This window comes from Camarhynchus parvulus, unplaced genomic scaffold, assembly GCF_901933205.1.
Source record: "Camarhynchus parvulus unplaced genomic scaffold, STF_HiC, whole genome shotgun sequence".
NCBI lineage: Eukaryota > Metazoa > Chordata > Aves > Passeriformes > Thraupidae > Camarhynchus > Camarhynchus parvulus.
In genome coordinates this window covers 719-18,093 of record NW_022148111.1, presented here as the reverse complement: position 1 = coordinate 18,093, position 17,375 = coordinate 719, and the positions used below count along the sequence as shown (strand labels likewise).

The 17,375-nt window shown below is 43.9% G+C and overlaps 1 protein-coding gene across 1 annotated transcript; it reads left to right on the top strand.

Moving 5' to 3' along the window:
* The first annotated feature begins 1,976 nt into the window (after positions 1 to 1,976).
* LOC115916057 (pre-B-cell leukemia transcription factor 1-like) lies at positions 1,977 to 16,859 on the top strand. The gene is made up of 10 exons (XM_030969769.1): positions 1,977 to 2,284; positions 5,190 to 5,263; positions 6,769 to 6,857; positions 6,956 to 7,105; positions 8,475 to 8,665; positions 10,939 to 11,074; positions 12,679 to 12,796; positions 14,460 to 14,557; positions 15,053 to 15,127; positions 16,012 to 16,859. The coding sequence occupies exons 1-10, from the start codon at positions 2,073 to 2,075 to the stop codon at positions 16,081 to 16,083; spliced, it is 1,215 nt and encodes a 404-aa protein (XP_030825629.1). The 5' UTR covers positions 1,977 to 2,072; the 3' UTR covers positions 16,084 to 16,859.
* The last annotated feature ends 516 nt before the right edge of the window (positions 16,860 to 17,375 follow it).

The window sequence follows — 17,375 nt, the reverse complement described above, 5'->3', positions numbered from 1 at the left end:
GAGGTTTTTTGGGAATTTTTGATGTTTTTTGGGATTTTTTGTGGTTTTTTGGGATATTTTGGGGTTTCTGGGGACATTTTTGATGGTTTTTTTGGATTTTTTGGAGTTTTTTTGGGGTGCTTTTTGGAGGTTTTTGGGGAATTTTTGGATTCGGTTTTTGAGGATTTTTGGGGGTTGGGATTTTTGGGGTTTTTCTTTGGGATTTTTTGGAGGTTTCTTGGGATTTTTTGGAGGCCTTTGGGAATTTGGGGGTTTTTGGAGGTTTTGGGGAGTTTGGGGGTTTTTGGAGGTTTTGGGGAATTTGGGGATTTTTGGAGGTTTTTGGGGATTTTTTGGAAGGTTTTTGGGATTTTTTGGTGGGTTTTTTGGTTTTTTTTAAGTTTTTTTTAATTTTTTTGGGGTTGTTTTTTGGGGATTTTTTGGAGCTGTTTTTTGGAATTTTTGACGTTTTTTGGGATTTTTTGGAGTTGTTTTTTGGCAATTTTCGATGTTTTTTGCGGGAAATTTGGAGGTTTTTTGGGATTTTTTTGAGTTCTTTTTTTTGGGGGGGGGGATATTTTTTTTTTGGAGGTTTTTTGGGGGTGGCCCAGCTCCGAGGTGTCGGGAATTTTTTCCCGGGAACATCGTGGTGAAGAGAGGATTGTGGGCGTTGAGGAGAATTCTGGGTTCCTTGGCGGTTCCAGTGTGGAAATTTCAATGGAAAAGTCATAATGAGATCAAGGATGAAGTGATTTTTTGGGATTTGGGAGCATCTTGGGGGCTCCAAAATAAAATTTGGACAACTGCTGGTGGGATCAAGATTTGAGAAGAATTTTGGAGTCCTGGGGAGCTCCAGCATCAAATTTCCTCGGAAAACTCAAGAACGAGGAGATTTTGTGGGATCTGGGAGAACTTCGGGTTCCTGGGACGCTCCAGAACCAAAATTCCATGGAAAACTCCTGGTGGGATCAAGGCTGAAGTGATTTTTTGGGATTTGGGAGCATCTTGGGGGCTCTAAAATCAAATTTGGAAAACTCCTGGTGGGATCAAGGATGGAGAAGAACTTTGGATTCCTGGGGGGCTCCAGCCTGGATTTTTTCCCTGGAAAAATCCAGGTTTTTTGGGAAACCCTCGGAGCAGAATTCCCATTAAAGACTGGTTTTAACCCAGAGTCGTTTTTCCTTGGAAAAGGCTCGGGAATCTTCGGGGGGGAGGTTGGGAATTCCGAGGGCAGAATTTGCCCTGAAAATTCCACAAATCCCAGAATTTGGGAATGCTGAGAAAAAGCCAAATTTTCCCTCTTTTTTTTCCCCCCTCTTTTTTTCCTGATCCTGGGAATTTTTAAGCTGCAATTTCTTGATTTTCCCATTAATTCCTTCATTTTTCCTTTTATTCCTTTGGGTTTTTCCATCAAATTCTTTCATTTTTTTCCCCTCTGTTTTTATCCCAAAAATGGGATCAAAACTCTGCTTTGTTGGGATTCAACCCCAGAGCCTCGAAATGACCCAAAACCGGGCTGTGGGCACAAAAAAAATTCCTGAAGTTTTGGGCGGAAAAAGGGGAAAATACTGAGAAATCGGGACGGGGGCGTGGCCTAATGGAGGTGGGCGTGGCTATGGTTACCATGGACACCACAGGACGTTTGGGTGGGGTCGAAAGGGCGGAAATGGCGGCTCTGGAGGCGTGGTCAGATCGGGGGCGTGGCCACAACTGGGCGGGATCATAAACCAGCAGAAAGGGCGTGGTCAGGTGGGGGCGTGGTCACAATGATGGCGGGAAGATTCGTCCCCTCATGAAGGGGCGTGGTTTATCATGGGGGCGTGACCAAGCGCAAAGGCGGGAAGGGCGTCTCCTCATGAAGGGGCGTGACTTGTACTGGGGGCGTGGCTAAGCGGAAAGGCGGGAAGGGCGTCCCCTCACTAAGGGGCGTGGCCTCTTGTGGGCGGGACGGGGAGGGGGCGTGGCCAGGGCCGGCGGCAGCGCGGGGGGTTGGGGGGGTGGCTCTGTGGCCGCCGGCTCGGCGCGGCTCCTGTCGCGCCCTGTCGCGATTTGTCGCGCTGTGTCGCGCCGGGCCCGCGGCTCCAGGCCCGCCCATGGAGGCCGCGCCGCGGTTGATGCCCGGGGCGGCCCTGCCGGGGTCTCTTCCGCCAGCACCTCCCCCCGCTGCCGCCGCCAGCGGCGGGGACCCGCCGCCCTCAGGGCCGCCCTCAGGGCCGGCAGCGGGGCCAGCGCAGCGCGACACCGGCGATGTCCTGCAGCAGATCATGGCCATCACCGACCAGAGCTTGGATGAGGCCCAGGCCAGGTACGAGGAGGGGACAGCGGCAACGGGGACCGGGGACACCGGCACGGCCGTGACTCAGCGCGGGAACACTGAGGGAACACCGAGGGGACACTGAGGGGACAGTGAGGGAAGGGTTTGAGGGGGAAACTTCCCCGTTATTCGCGGCTTTCCCGCTCCGGTCAGGGCCCCGCATCCCGGCTGATGCTCCCGTGTGTTCCCCGCGTCCTTCCCGCTCTGAGGGCAATTCACGGGGATTTGCCCCATTCCCACACGGGTTTGCCCCATTGCCGGGTGCTTTTACCCCATTCCTGGTGGTTTTGCCCCATTGTCGGGTGGTTTTATCCCATTCCCACACGGTTTTGTCCCAATCCCAGAGTTTTTGCCCCATTCCCGGAGTTTTTGCCCCACTCCTGGTCTAACCCCCCATTTCCAGCGGGTTTTCCCCCATTCCTGGTGGTTTTGCTCCATTTCTGGCGGGTTTCCCCCATTCCCAGCAGTTTTGCCCCAATTCCCCGTGGTTTTGCCCCATTCTTGGTGGTTTTGCCCCATTCCCGGCAGTTTTGCCCCATTCCCGGCAGTTTTGCCCCATTCCTGGTGAGGTCAGGCAGGACAATCCCAGGCAAGACTGCCGGGAATGGGGCAAAACCACCAGGAATGTGGGAAAAGACCCAGGAATGGGACAAAAATTACTGGGAATGGGGGAAAAACCCTCAGGATTGGGACAAAAATCACTGGGAATGAGGGAAAACCATTGGGAAAGGGGAAAACCCGACTGGGAATGGGGCAAAACTGCAGAAAATGAGGGGAAAAAAACCCCCAGGAATGGGAAAAACCCCACTGGAAATGAGGAAAAAACTCCAGGATTGAGGGAAAACTTTAGGACTGGGGGAAAAACTTCAGGATTGGGGAGAAAATCCCACTGAAAAATGATGAAAACCCCACTGGGAATGGGGCAAAACCACGGAAAAAGTGAGGAAAACCCCACTGGGAATGAGGGAAAATCTTCAGAAATGGGGCAAATCCCACTGGGAATTGGAAAAACCCCACTGGGAATGGGGCAAAAAACCCCAGGAATGGGAAAACTGGAGCTGCTTGGGGCTGGAATTTTGGCCAGGATGGGGTGGGATTCCCCAGTTTGGGATAATTTGGAATAAATCCTCCATCCACCCCAGGATTTCCTGAATTTTAGGGAAAACCAGCGCTGGGAATGAACAAAATTCCAGGATTTTGGCGGGTTGTGCATTTCTTAATTAATTGAGGGTAATTAACGCCTCAGTAGCTGCCGCTCCGGGAGGGAATTGCCTCAAATCCTACAAAAATTCGGCTTTTTTGGGGTGTTTTTCTTCATTCCTGCGGTTTTTGGGGAGCTGGGAGTGGTCCCTATTCGGGGGCTGATAAAAATCCCCGTTTTTCCTTATCTGGCCCCAAAATTTGGCCCCTTTTGGGTGCGGCAGCCCCGAATTCCAGCTGTTTCCGTGGATTATTCGCAATTTCAGGAGGAGTTTTCCCTGCAAACCCTCTAAATTTGGGAATTAAATAAATTTTTATTTGTTTGTTTGGTGGTTTTGGGGATGGAATTGTCAATTTTCCCTCAAAAATTCCCTTTTTTTGACCTTTCCTGGCATTTTTTGGGCATTCCCCACCTGCAGCTCTTGTAGGGATTCCCTAAATTTGGATGTCGTGGAATACTGAGGAGAATTTTGGGATATTCTGGCTAATTTTGAGTTTCTTGGGAGTTTCATTTCCCATAAATTGAGGAATGAGCTTTTTTAAACTCAAATCCTTTCAATATTAACCCAAACCCAGCCATCTGCTTCCCAATTTTCCAGCATTCCAGTGGAAAATCCACTTTTCTTTCCCCCTGCCTGCAAAGTTTGTTGGACTTGAGGCGTTTCCACCCATTAATTAGGGATTAATTTATAATTTTTTATTAAAAATGCAATTTTTGGGAGGGTTTCCAAGCCCTTCGAAAGTCCCAAAATTGAGAATTTTAAGATCCAAGCTCCCGATTTAAGGCGGGAAGCGGACCCGGCAGGGAGGAGCTGGGCAGGGACTTAATAAGGAATAATTAATTCCTAATTAATTATTAATTACTTAATTAACCAGCACTGCCTTCGGAGACCCCAATCGAAGGTTTTAGCCCCAAAATGGGGGGGTTTTGGTGAGATTTTTCCCTCACATTCCCTTTTTTTTAAGGACAATGGGATCGGAGCCGCCTTTGTTCTCCGGCCGCGGTTCCGGTTGTTTTTTTTTCCCGCCTTTTTTTTTTTAAGGCAAAATCCCGAATTTTTGGGACAAAACCCGGGAGGTTCTGAGGGAAAAATTCCAAAAATTTGAGGGGAAATCCCGGGATTGGGGGCGGGGCTGATGGGGAGCCCGGATTGGGGAGGTCCGCAGGGCGGGAAAATCGGGATTTGCTGGGAAAATGAGGGAAAAGTGGATTTTTAATGGGTTTTCTGAGGGGAAAAAGGGCTCGAAAACAGCAAAAAAAAAAAGAAGGGATTTTGAGGTGGTCCCTATTGAGGATTTTTCATGGTGGAATTTGGGCCCAAAGCCTGGAAAATTGGAGAATTTGGGGAATGTATAATTAAAAAAAAATCCATTAAGTTCATCTATAAATAGATTTCTATGAGGTAAAAGAGGGCTCAAAGCAGCAAAAAAAGAGAATTTGAGGTGGATTTTGCATCCAGTGGATATTTCCCTGTGTTTATTGTGGAATTTATCCCCAAAATTCTGAAAAATTAGGACTTTTCCTTTCAGAAATTTGAGATTAAACCCAAAAAAACACCCCAAAATTCCCATTTCCCCACAGATTTTCCCATTGTTTTCCAGGATTTTCCTCACACACCTGCTCTTCCCTCAACGTGACTCCAGTTTGGGGTTTTTTCCATGAATTTTGGGGCTGATTTTTCCACATTTTTTGGAGGAAGCATGCCCTGAACTGCCACAGGATGAAGCCGGCTCTGTTCAGCGTCCTCTGTGAAATCAAGGAAAAAACAGGTCTGGATTTCTCCTTTTTTTTCCCCATTTTTCCCTCAAATCCCACCTTTTCTCCTCAATTATCCCCCCATTCCACTTTTTCCCGATTTTCCTTCGCAGAGTCTTCATTAAAAGTTAAAACAAAAAATAGGTTGAAATTTGAGGTTTTTGGAGGTTTTTTTCTGGGAGAAAAAGGAAATTTTGGCGTTTTATGGAAAAATTCCAGGATTTGGGAGGGCTTTTTTTGGAAATTCCCAGTTTTTTCTCTACCAATCCAGAAATTTCCAGATTTTTCCCAGAAAAATGAGAAAAAAAAATCAGGAATCCCCATATTTTTTCTTTCTTTCTCCTCATTTCTTTCATTATTTTCCCCCTCTCTCTCTCCACTTTTACTTAACAGGGACACCTGCATGAAATGAGAAAATCTCAAATTTTCTTGCCGAAACAGCCATTAATGGCAAATCCTCTTTTTTCCCCCATTTTTCCTCATTTTCTTCCCTATTTTCCCTCACTTTTCCTCCTTTTTCTTAATTTTCCCCTATTTTTCCTCATTTTTTTGCCCTGTTTTCCCTCATTTTCTTCCTTGTTTGCCTCATTTTATTCCCTGTTTTCCCTCATTTTCTTCCCTGTTTTCCCCCTTTTCTGCCCCATTTTCCCTAATTTTTTTCGAATTTCCCCCTTTTCTTCCCCATTTCCGCTCATTTTTTCCTGTTTTTTTCCTCATTTTTTCCCCTTTTGTTCCCCTTTTCCCCTCATTTCCCCCCCCTTTTCTTCCCCATTTCCCCTCATTTTCTTCCCCATTTCCCCTCATTTTCCCTATTTTTTCCTCATTTCCCCCGATTTTCCCCCCCACTTCTGCTAATTTTTCCCCATTCCCCCTCTTTTCTTCCCCATTTCCCTCATTTTTTTCCAATTTTCCCCCTTCTCCATTTTCCCTCATTTTCTTCCCCATTTTCCCCTCATTTTCTTCCCCATTTCCCCTCATTTTTCTTCATTTCCTCCCATTTTCCCCTCCCATTTCCCAATTCCCCCTCATTTTTCCTCATTTTCCCCCGTTTTTTTCCCCGTTTTCCCCTCATTTTCCCCCATTTCCCCAATTTCCCCTCCCATTTCCCAATTCCCCCTCATTTTTCCTCATTTTCCCCCGGTTTTTTTCCTGTTTTCCCCTCATTTTCCCCCATTTCCCCAATTTCCCCTCCCATTTCCCAATTCCCCCTCATTTTTCCTCATTTCCCCCCCGTTTTTTTTCCCATTTTCCCCATTTCCCCAATATCCCCTCCCATTTCCCAATTCCCCCTCATTTTTCCTCATTTTCCCCCGGTTTTTTTCCCATTTTCCCCCATTTCCCCAATTTCCCCTCCCATTTCCCAATTCCCCCTCATTTTTCCTCATTTCCCCGCCGTTTTTTTCCCATTTTCCCCCATTTCCCCAATATCCCCTCCCATTTCCCAATTCCCCCTCATTTTTCCTCATTTCCCCCCGTTTTTTCCCGTTTTTCCTCACATTTTCCCGCGTTTTCCCCTCAGCCCTCACGGTGCGCGGCCCTGCGGAGGCGGAGCCTCCTGACGCGCAGCTGCTGCGCCTGGACAACATGCTGAGGGCTGAGGGCGTGGCCGCCGCTCCCCGCCAAAAACTCCCGAAAACGGGACAGGAGCCCCAAAAACGGGACAAGAACCCCCCAAAACGGGACAAGAACCCCTCGAAATCCCAGAGGATCCCGGAAAATTAGGAGAAGGAGCCGGAAAAACCCCAGAAGGACTCGGAAATGTGGGTGTGGAGGCCGGGGCGGAGCACTCGGATTACCGCGCCAAACTGGCCCAGATCCGGCACATCTTCCACGCCGAGCTGGACAAGTACGAGCAGGTGATCTGAGAGGGGAATTTGGGGGGAATTTTGGGGTTTTTAATTGGGTTTAGGTGGGGGGTTTGGGGAAGGGGAGGAGGAGGAGTTTGGGGTTTGGTGGAGTGTGGTGGAGGGGAGTCAAGGGGAGATTAAATGGGATTAAGAGGAAAATCCAAGGGAATTAAAGAAAAATATCAAAGGAATTTAAGGGAAAATCCATAGAAATGAAAGAAGAAAATGAAAGGGAAAATTAAATGGGATTAAGAGGAAAATCCAAGGGAATTAAGGAAAAAATGAAAGGAAATTGAAGGAAAAATACAAGGGGGTTAAGGGAAAAATTAAAGGGGATTAAAGGAAAAATTAAATGGGATTAAGAGGAAAATCAAAGGGAATGAAAGAAAAAATTAAAGGGGATTAAGGGAAAAATCTCCCATTTTCCCCTCTAAATCCCCCATATTTTCCCCAATTCCCCCCTTTTTCTTCCCCATTTTCACCCCCAAATCCCCCATTATTCCCCATTCCCCCCCTAAATCCCCATTTTTCCCCATTTTCCCCTCATTTGTTCCCCATTATTCCCATAAATCCCCTATTTTCCCTTAAATCCCCCATTTTTTCCCTTTTTTTCCCATTTCTCCCCATTTTTTTGCATTTTCCCCATTTCCCCCCCTAAATCCCCCATTTTTTCACATTTTCCCCACTTCCCCCCCCTAAATCCCCCATTTCTTCCCATTTCCCCCTCATTTTTCCCCATTTTCCCCCATAATCCCCATTTTCCCCCATTTTTTCCCATTTTTTTCCCGTTTCTACCCATTTTTTCCCCATTTTCCCTCCCAAATCCCCCATTTCCCCATTTTTTCCCCCATTTTCCCCCCATTTTTTCCCCCCATTATTCCCCATTTTTTCCCCATTTTCCCCCTCATTTTTCCCCCCCATTATTCCCCATTTTTTCCTATTTCCCCCCATTTTCCCCCCATTTTGCCCCCCATTTTTCCCCCATTTTTTTTCCATTTCCCCCATTTTTCCCCCCCATTTTCCCCCCCATTATTCCCCATTTTTTCCTATTTCCCCCCATTTTTCCCCCCATTTTTCCCCCCCATTTTTTCCCATTTCCCCCATTTTTCCCCCCATTTCCCCCCCCATTTTTCCCCCCATTATTCCCCATTTTTTCCTATTTCCCCCATTTTTCCCCCATTTTTCCCCTCATTTTTTCCCCCCATTTTTTCCCCATTTCCCCCATTTTTCCCCATTTTTTCCCCCATTTTCCCCCATTTTTTCCCCCCATTTTTCCCCCATTTTTCCCCCATTATTCCCCATTTTTCCCCATTTTTCCCCTAAATCCCCGTTTTTCCCCCATTTTTCCCCTAAATCCCCGTTTTTTTCCCCGTGCCAGGCGTGCAGCGAGTTCACGACGCACGTGCTGAACCTGCTGCGGGAGCAGAGCCGCACGCGGCCGATCGCGCCGCGCGAGATCGAGCGCATGGTGGGCGTCATCCACGGCAAGTTCAGCTCCATCCAGCTGCAGCTCAAGCAGAGCACCTGCGAGGCCGTCATGATCCTCAGGTCCCGCTTCCTCGACGCCAGGTGAGGGAATTTTGGGGAAAAAATTCCTCAAAGTGTGAGGTTTTGGGGGAAAATTGTGGATTTTTGATGAAAAATTTTGGGTTTTTTTGGTGGGCGTCATGCACGGTAAGCTCAGCTCCAGCAGAGCTCCTGTGAGGCCATCGTGATGCTCAGGTCAAGGTTCCTCCAAACCAGGTGAGGGTTTTGATGGAAAAATGTGGATATTTTGATGGAAAAATATGGAGATTTGGTGGAAAAATGTGGGTATTTGGTGAAAAATATGGACTTTTTTGGGTTGGTGTCAACCATGGCAAGCTCAGCTCAAGCAGAGCTCCTGTGAGGCCACCATGATCCTCAGGTCCCGGTTCCTCGATGCCAGGTGAGGGAATTTTGGGAAAAAGTTCCTCAAATGGGTGGAAAATTTTGGATATTTGGTGAAAAATATGGATGGTTTGGGGTTGGTGTCAACCACATCCACCTCGGCTCAATCAGAGCTCCTGTGAGGCCATCGTGATGCTCAGGTCAAGGTTCCTCCAAACCAGGTGAGGGTTTTGGTGGAAAAACGTGGATTTTTGATGGAAAAATGTGGAGATTTGTTGGAAAAATGTGGGGATTTGGTGAAAAATATGGACTTTTTTGGGTTGGTGTCAACCACGGCAAGCTGAGCTCAAGCAGAGCACCTGTGAGGCCACCATGATCCTCAGGTCCAGGTTCCTCGACGCCAGGTGAGGGAATTTTGGGGAAAAATCCTCCAAAAGTAGAAAAATGTGGAGATTTTATAGAAGAATGTGGACATTTTTGGGTGGACATCATCCATGGTAACCCCAGCTCAAGCAAAGCTCCTGCGAGGCCGTCGTGATCCTCAGGTCCAAGTTCCTCCATGCCAGATGAGCCAATTTGAGAAAATATTCCTCCAATTATGGGGTTTTGGTGGAAAGAGATGGAGATTTGGTGGAAAGAATTGGAGATTTGGTGAAAAATATGGACTTTTTGGGTTGGTGTCAACCATGGCAAGCTCAGCTCAAGCAGAGCACCTGCGAGGCCGTCATGATCCTCAGGTCCCGCTTCCTCGACGCCAGGTGAGGGAATTTTGGGGAAAAAATTCCTCAAAGTGTGAGGTTTCGGGGGAAAATTGTGGATTTTTAATGAAAAATTTTGGGTTTTTTTGGTGGGCGTCATGCACGGTAAGCTCAGCTCCAGCAGAGCTCCTGTGAGGCCATCGTGATGCTCAGGTCCAGGTTCCTCCAAACCAGGTGAGGGTTTTGGTGGAAAACGTGAATTTTGATGGAAAAATGTGGAGATTTGTTGGAAAATGTGGGGTTTGGTGAAAAATATGGACTTTTTTGGGTTGGTGTCAACCATGGCAAGCTCAGCTCAAGCAGAGCTCCTGTGAGGCCACCATGATCCTCAGGTCCAGGTTCCTCGACACCAGGTGAGGGAATTTTGGGAAAAAGTTCCTCAAATGGGTGGAAAATTTTGGATATTTGGTGAAAAATATGGATGGTTTGGGGTTGGTGTCAACCACATCCACCTCGGCTCAATCAGAGCTCCTGTGAGGCCATCGTGATGCTCAGGTCCAGGTTCCTCCAAACCAGGTGAGGGTTTTGGTGGAAAAACGTGGATTTTTGGTGAAAAATGTCGATGTTTTTGGGTTGGTGTTGACCATGGTAAGCTCGGCAACTCCCAATAATTGGATTTATTTTTGATTTCGAGTCGGAAGCGGCGCAGTTTCAGCAAGCAGGCCACGGAGGTGCTGAACGAGTATTTCTGAATTAATTGATAAATCAAATTAACCCCCAATAAATGGATTTATTAATCAAATTAACCCCCAATAAATGGAGTTATTTCCCTCTATAATTTGATTTTTTCCTATTAAATCCCAATAATTTGATTTATTTTGGATTTCCAGGCGGAAGCGGCGCAGTTTCAGCAAGCAGGTGCTGAACGAGTATTTCTGAATTGATTGATAAATCAAATTAACCCCCAATAAATGGATTTATTAATCAAATTAACCCCCAATAAATGGATTTATTTCCCTCCATAATTTATTTTTTCCTATTAAATCCCAATAATTTGATTTATTTTTGATTTCGAGGCGGAAGCGGCGCAGTTTCAGCAAGCAGGTGCTGAACGAGTATTTCTGAATTGATTGATAAATCAAATTAACCCCAAATAAATGGATTTATTAATCAAATTAGCCCCCAATAAATGGATTTATTAATCAAATTAGCCCCCAATAAATGGATTTATTTCCCAATGAACCCCCAATATTTTGATTTTTTCCCCATTTCCAGGCGGAAGCGGCGCAATTTCAGCAAGCAGGCCACCGAGGTGCTGAACGAGTATTTCTATTCCCACCTGAGCAACCCCTACCCCAGCGAGGAGGCCAAGGAGGAGCTGGCGCGCAGGGGCGGCATCAGCGTCTCCCAGGTCTGGGGGAAAATCACGGGATTTTGGGAAAATTCCCCAGATTTGGTGGAAATTCCACAGATTTGGGGCAATTTCCCTGGATTTCTGGGGCAAATTCCCAGGGTATGGGGGGAAAATTTTCTGGGATTTTGGGGCAAATTCATCAGATTGTGGGGAAATTTTCTGGGATTTTGGGGGGAAATTTTCTGGGATTTTGGGGGAAATTCATCAGATTGTAGGGAAATTTTCTGGGATTTTGGGGGGAAAATTCATGGGATTTGTGGGGAAATTTTCTGGGATTTTGGGGGGAAAATTCATGGGATTTGTGGGGAAATTTTCTGGGATTTTGGAGGGAAAAATCACAGGATTTTGAGGGAAAATTCACCAGATTTTGGGGGAAATTCACAGGATTTTGAGGGAAAATTCACTGGGTTTGGGGGAAAATTCACGGGATTTTGGGGCAAATTCACGGGATTTTGTGGGGAAATTTTCTGGGATTTTGGGGGGAAAATTCACAGGATTTTGAGGGAAAATTCACGGGATTTTGGGGGGAAATTCACAGGGTTTGGGGCAAATTCACGGGATTTTGGGGCAAATTCACAGGATTTTGTGGGGAAATTTTCTGGGATTTTGGGGGGAAAATTCACAGGATTTTGAGGGAAAATTCACAGGGTTTGGGGGAAATTCACAGGATTTTGGGGGGAAAATTCACGGGATTTTGGGGGGAAATTCACAGGGTTTGGGGGAAATTCACAGGATTTTGGGGGGAAAATTCACGGGATTTTGGGGGGAAAATTCACGGGATTTTGGGGGGAAAATTCACGTCATTTTGAGGGAAAATTCACTGGGTTTGGGGGAAAGTCACGGGATTTTGGGGGAAATTCTCTGGGATTTTGGGGGGAAATTCACAGGGTTTGGGGGAAATTCACAGGATTTTGGGGCAAATTCACGGGATTTTGGGGGGAAATTTTCTGGGATTTTGGGGGGAAAATTCACAGGATTTTGGGGCAAATTCACGGGATTTTGGGGGGAAATTTTCTGGGATTTTGGGGGGAAAATTCACGGCATTTTGAGGGAAAATTCACTGGGTTTGGGGGAAATTCACCAGATTTGGGGGCAAATTCACGGGGTTTTGGAGGCAAATTCCCAAGATTTTGGGGGAAATTCCCTGGATTTTTTGCCAATTTTGTCCCCTAACAAGATAAAAATTCTTTTTTTATCAATTTCCCCATTTCCTTCACCCCATTTTCTTGGATTTTCCCAGCTCCCAGGTCTCCAACTGGTTCAGGAACAAGCGCATCCCAAATATTGTGGAAAAAACTCCGTTTTAACTCAGGAAAATTTCAAATTCTGCAGGAAAAACCCCTTTTAAACTCAAAAAAAAATCCCATTTTAACCCAGAAAAATCTGAAATATTGTAGAAAAAATCCCATTTTAACCTGGAAAAACCCCAAATATTGTCGGAAAAACCCCATTTTAATCCTGAAAAATCCCAAATATTCCTCAGAAAATTCCATTTTAACCCCGAAAAATCCCATTTTAACCCCAAAAAAACCCCATTTTAACCCCAAAAATCCCCAATCTTGTGGCCCTCACCCCATTTATCCCTGATTTCCCCGCTCCAGGTCTCCAACTGGTTCGGGAACAAGCGCATCCGCTACAAGAAGAACATGGGCCGCTTCCAGGAGGAGGCCGAGGCCTACAGGGGCCGGCGGGGCCCCTCCCCCCCCTCCCCCGGCTCAGGTGGGCGGGGCCAAATCTTAATTAACCCAGAGACAATTAATGAGCTGCCGGGAGCATTGTGGGACTTGTTATTCCTCTTTAAATGGATTTATTTTGGATTTATTTTGGTTTATTTGTGGTTCGTTTTTGGCTACCAGGACCCCTCCCCCTGCTCAGGTGGGCGGGGCTAAACCTTAATTAGCACCGGGCTAATTAATGAGCTGCTGGGAGCAATGTGGGACTTGTTATTCCTCTTTAATTTGATTTATTTTGGATTTATTTTGGTTTATTTTTGGTTTATTTTGGTTTATTTTTGGTTTATTTTGGCTACTGGAGCCCCTCCCCCGGCTCAGGTGGGCGGGGCCAAATCTTAATTAACCCAGAGATAATTAATGAGCTGCCGGGAGCATTGTGGGACTTGTTATTCCTCTTTAAATGGATTTATTTTGGATTTATTTTGGTTTATTTTGTGGTTTTTTGGTTTTTTTGGCTACCAGGACCCCTCCCCTGCTCAGGTGGGCGGGGCTAAACCTTAATTAGCACCGGGCTAATTAATGAGCTGCTGGGAGCAATGTGGGAGTTGTTATTCCTCTTTAATTTGATTTATTTTGGATTTATTTTTGTTTATTTTTGGTTTATTTTGGTTTATTTTTTGGTTTATTTTTGGCTACTGGAGCCCCTCCCCCGGCTCAGGTGGGCGGGGCCAAATCTTAATTAACCCAGAGACAATTAATGAGCTGCTGGGAGCAATGTGGGACTTGTTATTCCTCATTAATTTGAGTTATTTTCTTTTATTTTGGTTTATTTTTGGTTTATTTTGGTTTATTTTTGGTTTATTTTGGCTACTGGAGCCCCTCCCCCTGCTCAGGTGGGCGGGGCCAAATCTTAATTAACCCAGAGATAATTAATGAGCTGCCGGGAGCATTGTGGGACTTGTTATTCCTCTTTAAATGGATTTATTTTGGATTTATTTTGGTTTATTTTTGGTTTATTTTGGCTACTGGAGCCCCTCCCCCGGCTCAGGTGGGCGGGGCTAAACCTTAATTAGCACCGGGCTAATTAATGAGCTGCTGGGAGCACTGGGGGGTTTGGTTTTCCTTTTTATTTTGCTTTAATTTGCGGTTTTTCTTTTTTAGTTTGGTTTAATTCTGTTTATTTAGTTGTACTTTATTTTTAATTTTATTTCCTTTTTATTTCTTTTTATTTCTTTTTAATGTAATGAAATTTTATTTCTTTTTAATGTAACTTTTTTCTGTTTATTTGCCTTTATTTCCATTTATTTCCTTTATTTTACTTTTAATGTCTTTTTATTTCCCTTTGTTTCCTTTTTATTTTCTTTGAATATTCTTCTATTTCTATTTCTTTCCTTTATATCAATTTTTATTTCCACCTAATTATATTTATTTCCTTTAATGTCCTTTTATTACCCCTTATTTCAATTTATTTCTGTTTATTTTCTATATATTTAATTTTATTTCTGTTTATCTCTTTTATATTTCCTTTTTTTCCTTTTATTTCCTGTTTTAGTCACTTTTATTCCCTTCTAAAATCCCTTTTTTCCCCCATTTTAATTCCATTTATTCCCTTTTTTTATCCCACCTGCAGAACCATTGTGGGCATTTTATCACCCATTAAAAATCTTTATTTTAATTTCATTTTTTGGGGTTTTTTGTTGTTTTTTCAGCCTCCTCTGGGTCTTTTAAGATGACAAATTCTGGGGATTCCTTCCTCAACCTGCAGCCCTTGAGTTCCTACCAGAGCCCTCCCAACGTGCAGAACCAGGTGAGGAAAATGGGGAAAAAATCCAAATTTCTGCCCTGGAAAATGGGTAAAAAAATCCAAATTTCTGCCCTGAAAATGGGGGAAAAAATCCAAATTTCTGCCCTGGAAAATGGGTAAAAAAATCCAAATTTCTGACCTGGAAAATGGGGGAAAAAATCCAAATTTCTGCCCTGGAAAATGGGTAAAAAAATCCAAATTTCTGCCCTGAAAATGGGGGAAAAAATCCAAATTTCTGTACTGGAAAATGGGTAAAAAATCCAAATTTCTGACCTGGAAAATGGGTAAAAAAAATCCAAATTTCTGTACTGGAAAGTGGGTAAAAGAATCCAAATTTCTGCTCTGGAAAATGGGATGAAAATGGGAAAAAATTCCAAATTTCTGCCCTGGCAAATGGAAAAATTTATGCTTATGAAAACTCTGTATGGAAAATTCCCATTTCAGGAAATTTCAAATTTGTTTTTTAACCTTTTTTTCCCTTTTTCCCCCCATTTTTAGCTGGATTTCCTGCAGCAGCCGGGGAGGTTGGAGCCCCTCGTGGGGAGCCCTTTGTTCTCCACGCAGCGCCTCGAGGTCAGCTGGGATTCCATTCCCAAATATTCTCCATAAATTGCATTTTTAAAAATTTTATTTTATTTTTATTTTGAATTTATTTTAATTTTTATATAATTTTTATTTTGATTTTTTTTATTTTCCCCAACGTGGCCGGTGTTGGGATGGGGGAAAAAGCTGGAAAAATGGAATTTAATTGATCAATTTTCAAATCTTTAAAGCTTTCAGCATATGTAATATTATTTTATATTTTATTTATATTCTAAATGTAATAGGTATCAATTATAATACATATTTATATATAAATTATTGTATAATTGTTATGAGATATACATAAATTTATATGTATTATAAGCCATATTTATAAATATATATTTATGAATGTATTACAAAATACTAATCATATAAGTAAATATTGTCTTTTTTATTCATGAATTTATTTACATTTATATATAATATATATTCTCCATTTAATTTATATTACAAATAACCATTATTACTATTAATGCACATTAAATACATTAAATTATGTATATAAATTTAGATTTAAATGTATAAATTACACACATTTATTTAATATTTTAAAATACATTTGACATTATAAATTAAACATGAAGTAAAAGCATAAATGTATCTAATTATATTTATATATAAAATGATCTATAAATTAAAATTATTTATAAGTATATTAATGCATTAAGTGTTATAATATATGAATTTATATGATATTTGTGTTAAATTATAAACATAAGATTTTTTCGGATATCAACACACTCTACTATTTCCTTTTAAAACCACCCTCACCTCCAAACACACAATGCCCTATAATCTCATTTACAGGTGATTTTGTGATAATTTACTGCCAATTAATATGAATTAATGAATTCAATTTGCTGTCCCCTCAGGCCAATGGCAGCTGGCCGGACGCCGCCACCCCCTCGTCCATCACCGACCCGGGCAGCGACGCCTCCAATTAAAGAATTTTTAATTCCAAGGACCTTTTTGAGAGGAGAGAGGTCAATTAACGCTAATTAATCACGGGCCGATAGAATGATTGACTTACAATTAATGAATTACCTCAGAACAAGCCAATAGATTGTGATGGCAGCGACACCTCTACCTCTCAATTATTTATAACTTCATTTTGCCTCAGAAAATTCCATTTTTTTAAGGAAAAAACTTTGGATTTTACACAAAGAACCTGAAGAAGAAGGAAATGAAAAAAGTCTTGGCGTTTGTCTCCAGTTTTACAGCGGAAAAAATGGATTTATTTTCGTTTTTGTCTGGTTTTTTACGCTGGGATTTCTGTTCTAGGTGCGTTAAACCCCTCATGTTGTAATTGGATGTTCTCTGTATTGGAATTTTCTATAGGGAATTCTATAGGAAATTCTATGGGAAAATCTACAGGAAATTTCTATAGGAAATTCTATGGGAAACTTCTATAGGAAATTTTTCTTAATTAATTGAGCTAATTAATGGAAAATTTGCTTTACCAAACTTCTCACTGGACGTTGCTTGCAGGCCGGACCTTCCACTGGTATCATTCCAAGGGATTTCATATCGGGAAATTCCACGGGTTCACTTTTTCTGCTGAAAAAGTCCAAAAATAAAATAAAAACCCACAAATTTACCACAAAACAGCCGAACCACGGAATTTCCCCATGGGAATTCGAGGGCATTTGTGCTGTTCTGGTGCTGTTCTCAGAGTCCGCCCCTTTCAGTTGAGATTTTATCAAAGAAAATAAATTTCCAAAGCCTTTTTATTTTCCTTTTTTTTTCCCATTTTCTCCTGATTTTTTTTTTTTTTTCTCTCAGGTTTGAATTCGGCGGGCGAGAGGTTCGGGAGGGGTGGGAAAAGGGCGGGAAGGACGTGAGGGGTGGAGAAAAAGGCGGGAACGCCGTGAGGGGAGAGAAAAGGGCGGGAAGATCGTGAGGGGTGGGAAAAGGGCGGGGAGATCGTGAGGGGTGGAAAGATCGTGAGGGGCTGCCAAAGGGCGCGAATAGGGTGAGGGAAAAGTACAGGGTGAGAGTTGAGACATGGTGGGAACGGCGTGAAGAGCGCGGAAAGCGTGAAGAGGGAGAGGGGTGGAAGAAGGGAACAGCATGAGGGGCGGGAAGGGCGGAGCGGACTCCGCGCCCGCTGTGAGGGCAGGCACCGCCCCGCGCCTGCTCCGTGATGGCGGCGAAGCCGGAGCGGGCTCCGCGCATGCGCAAGCGCTGAGGGCAAACGAGCGGCGGGAAACCGCTATGGCGGAGGCAGCGGCGGGAG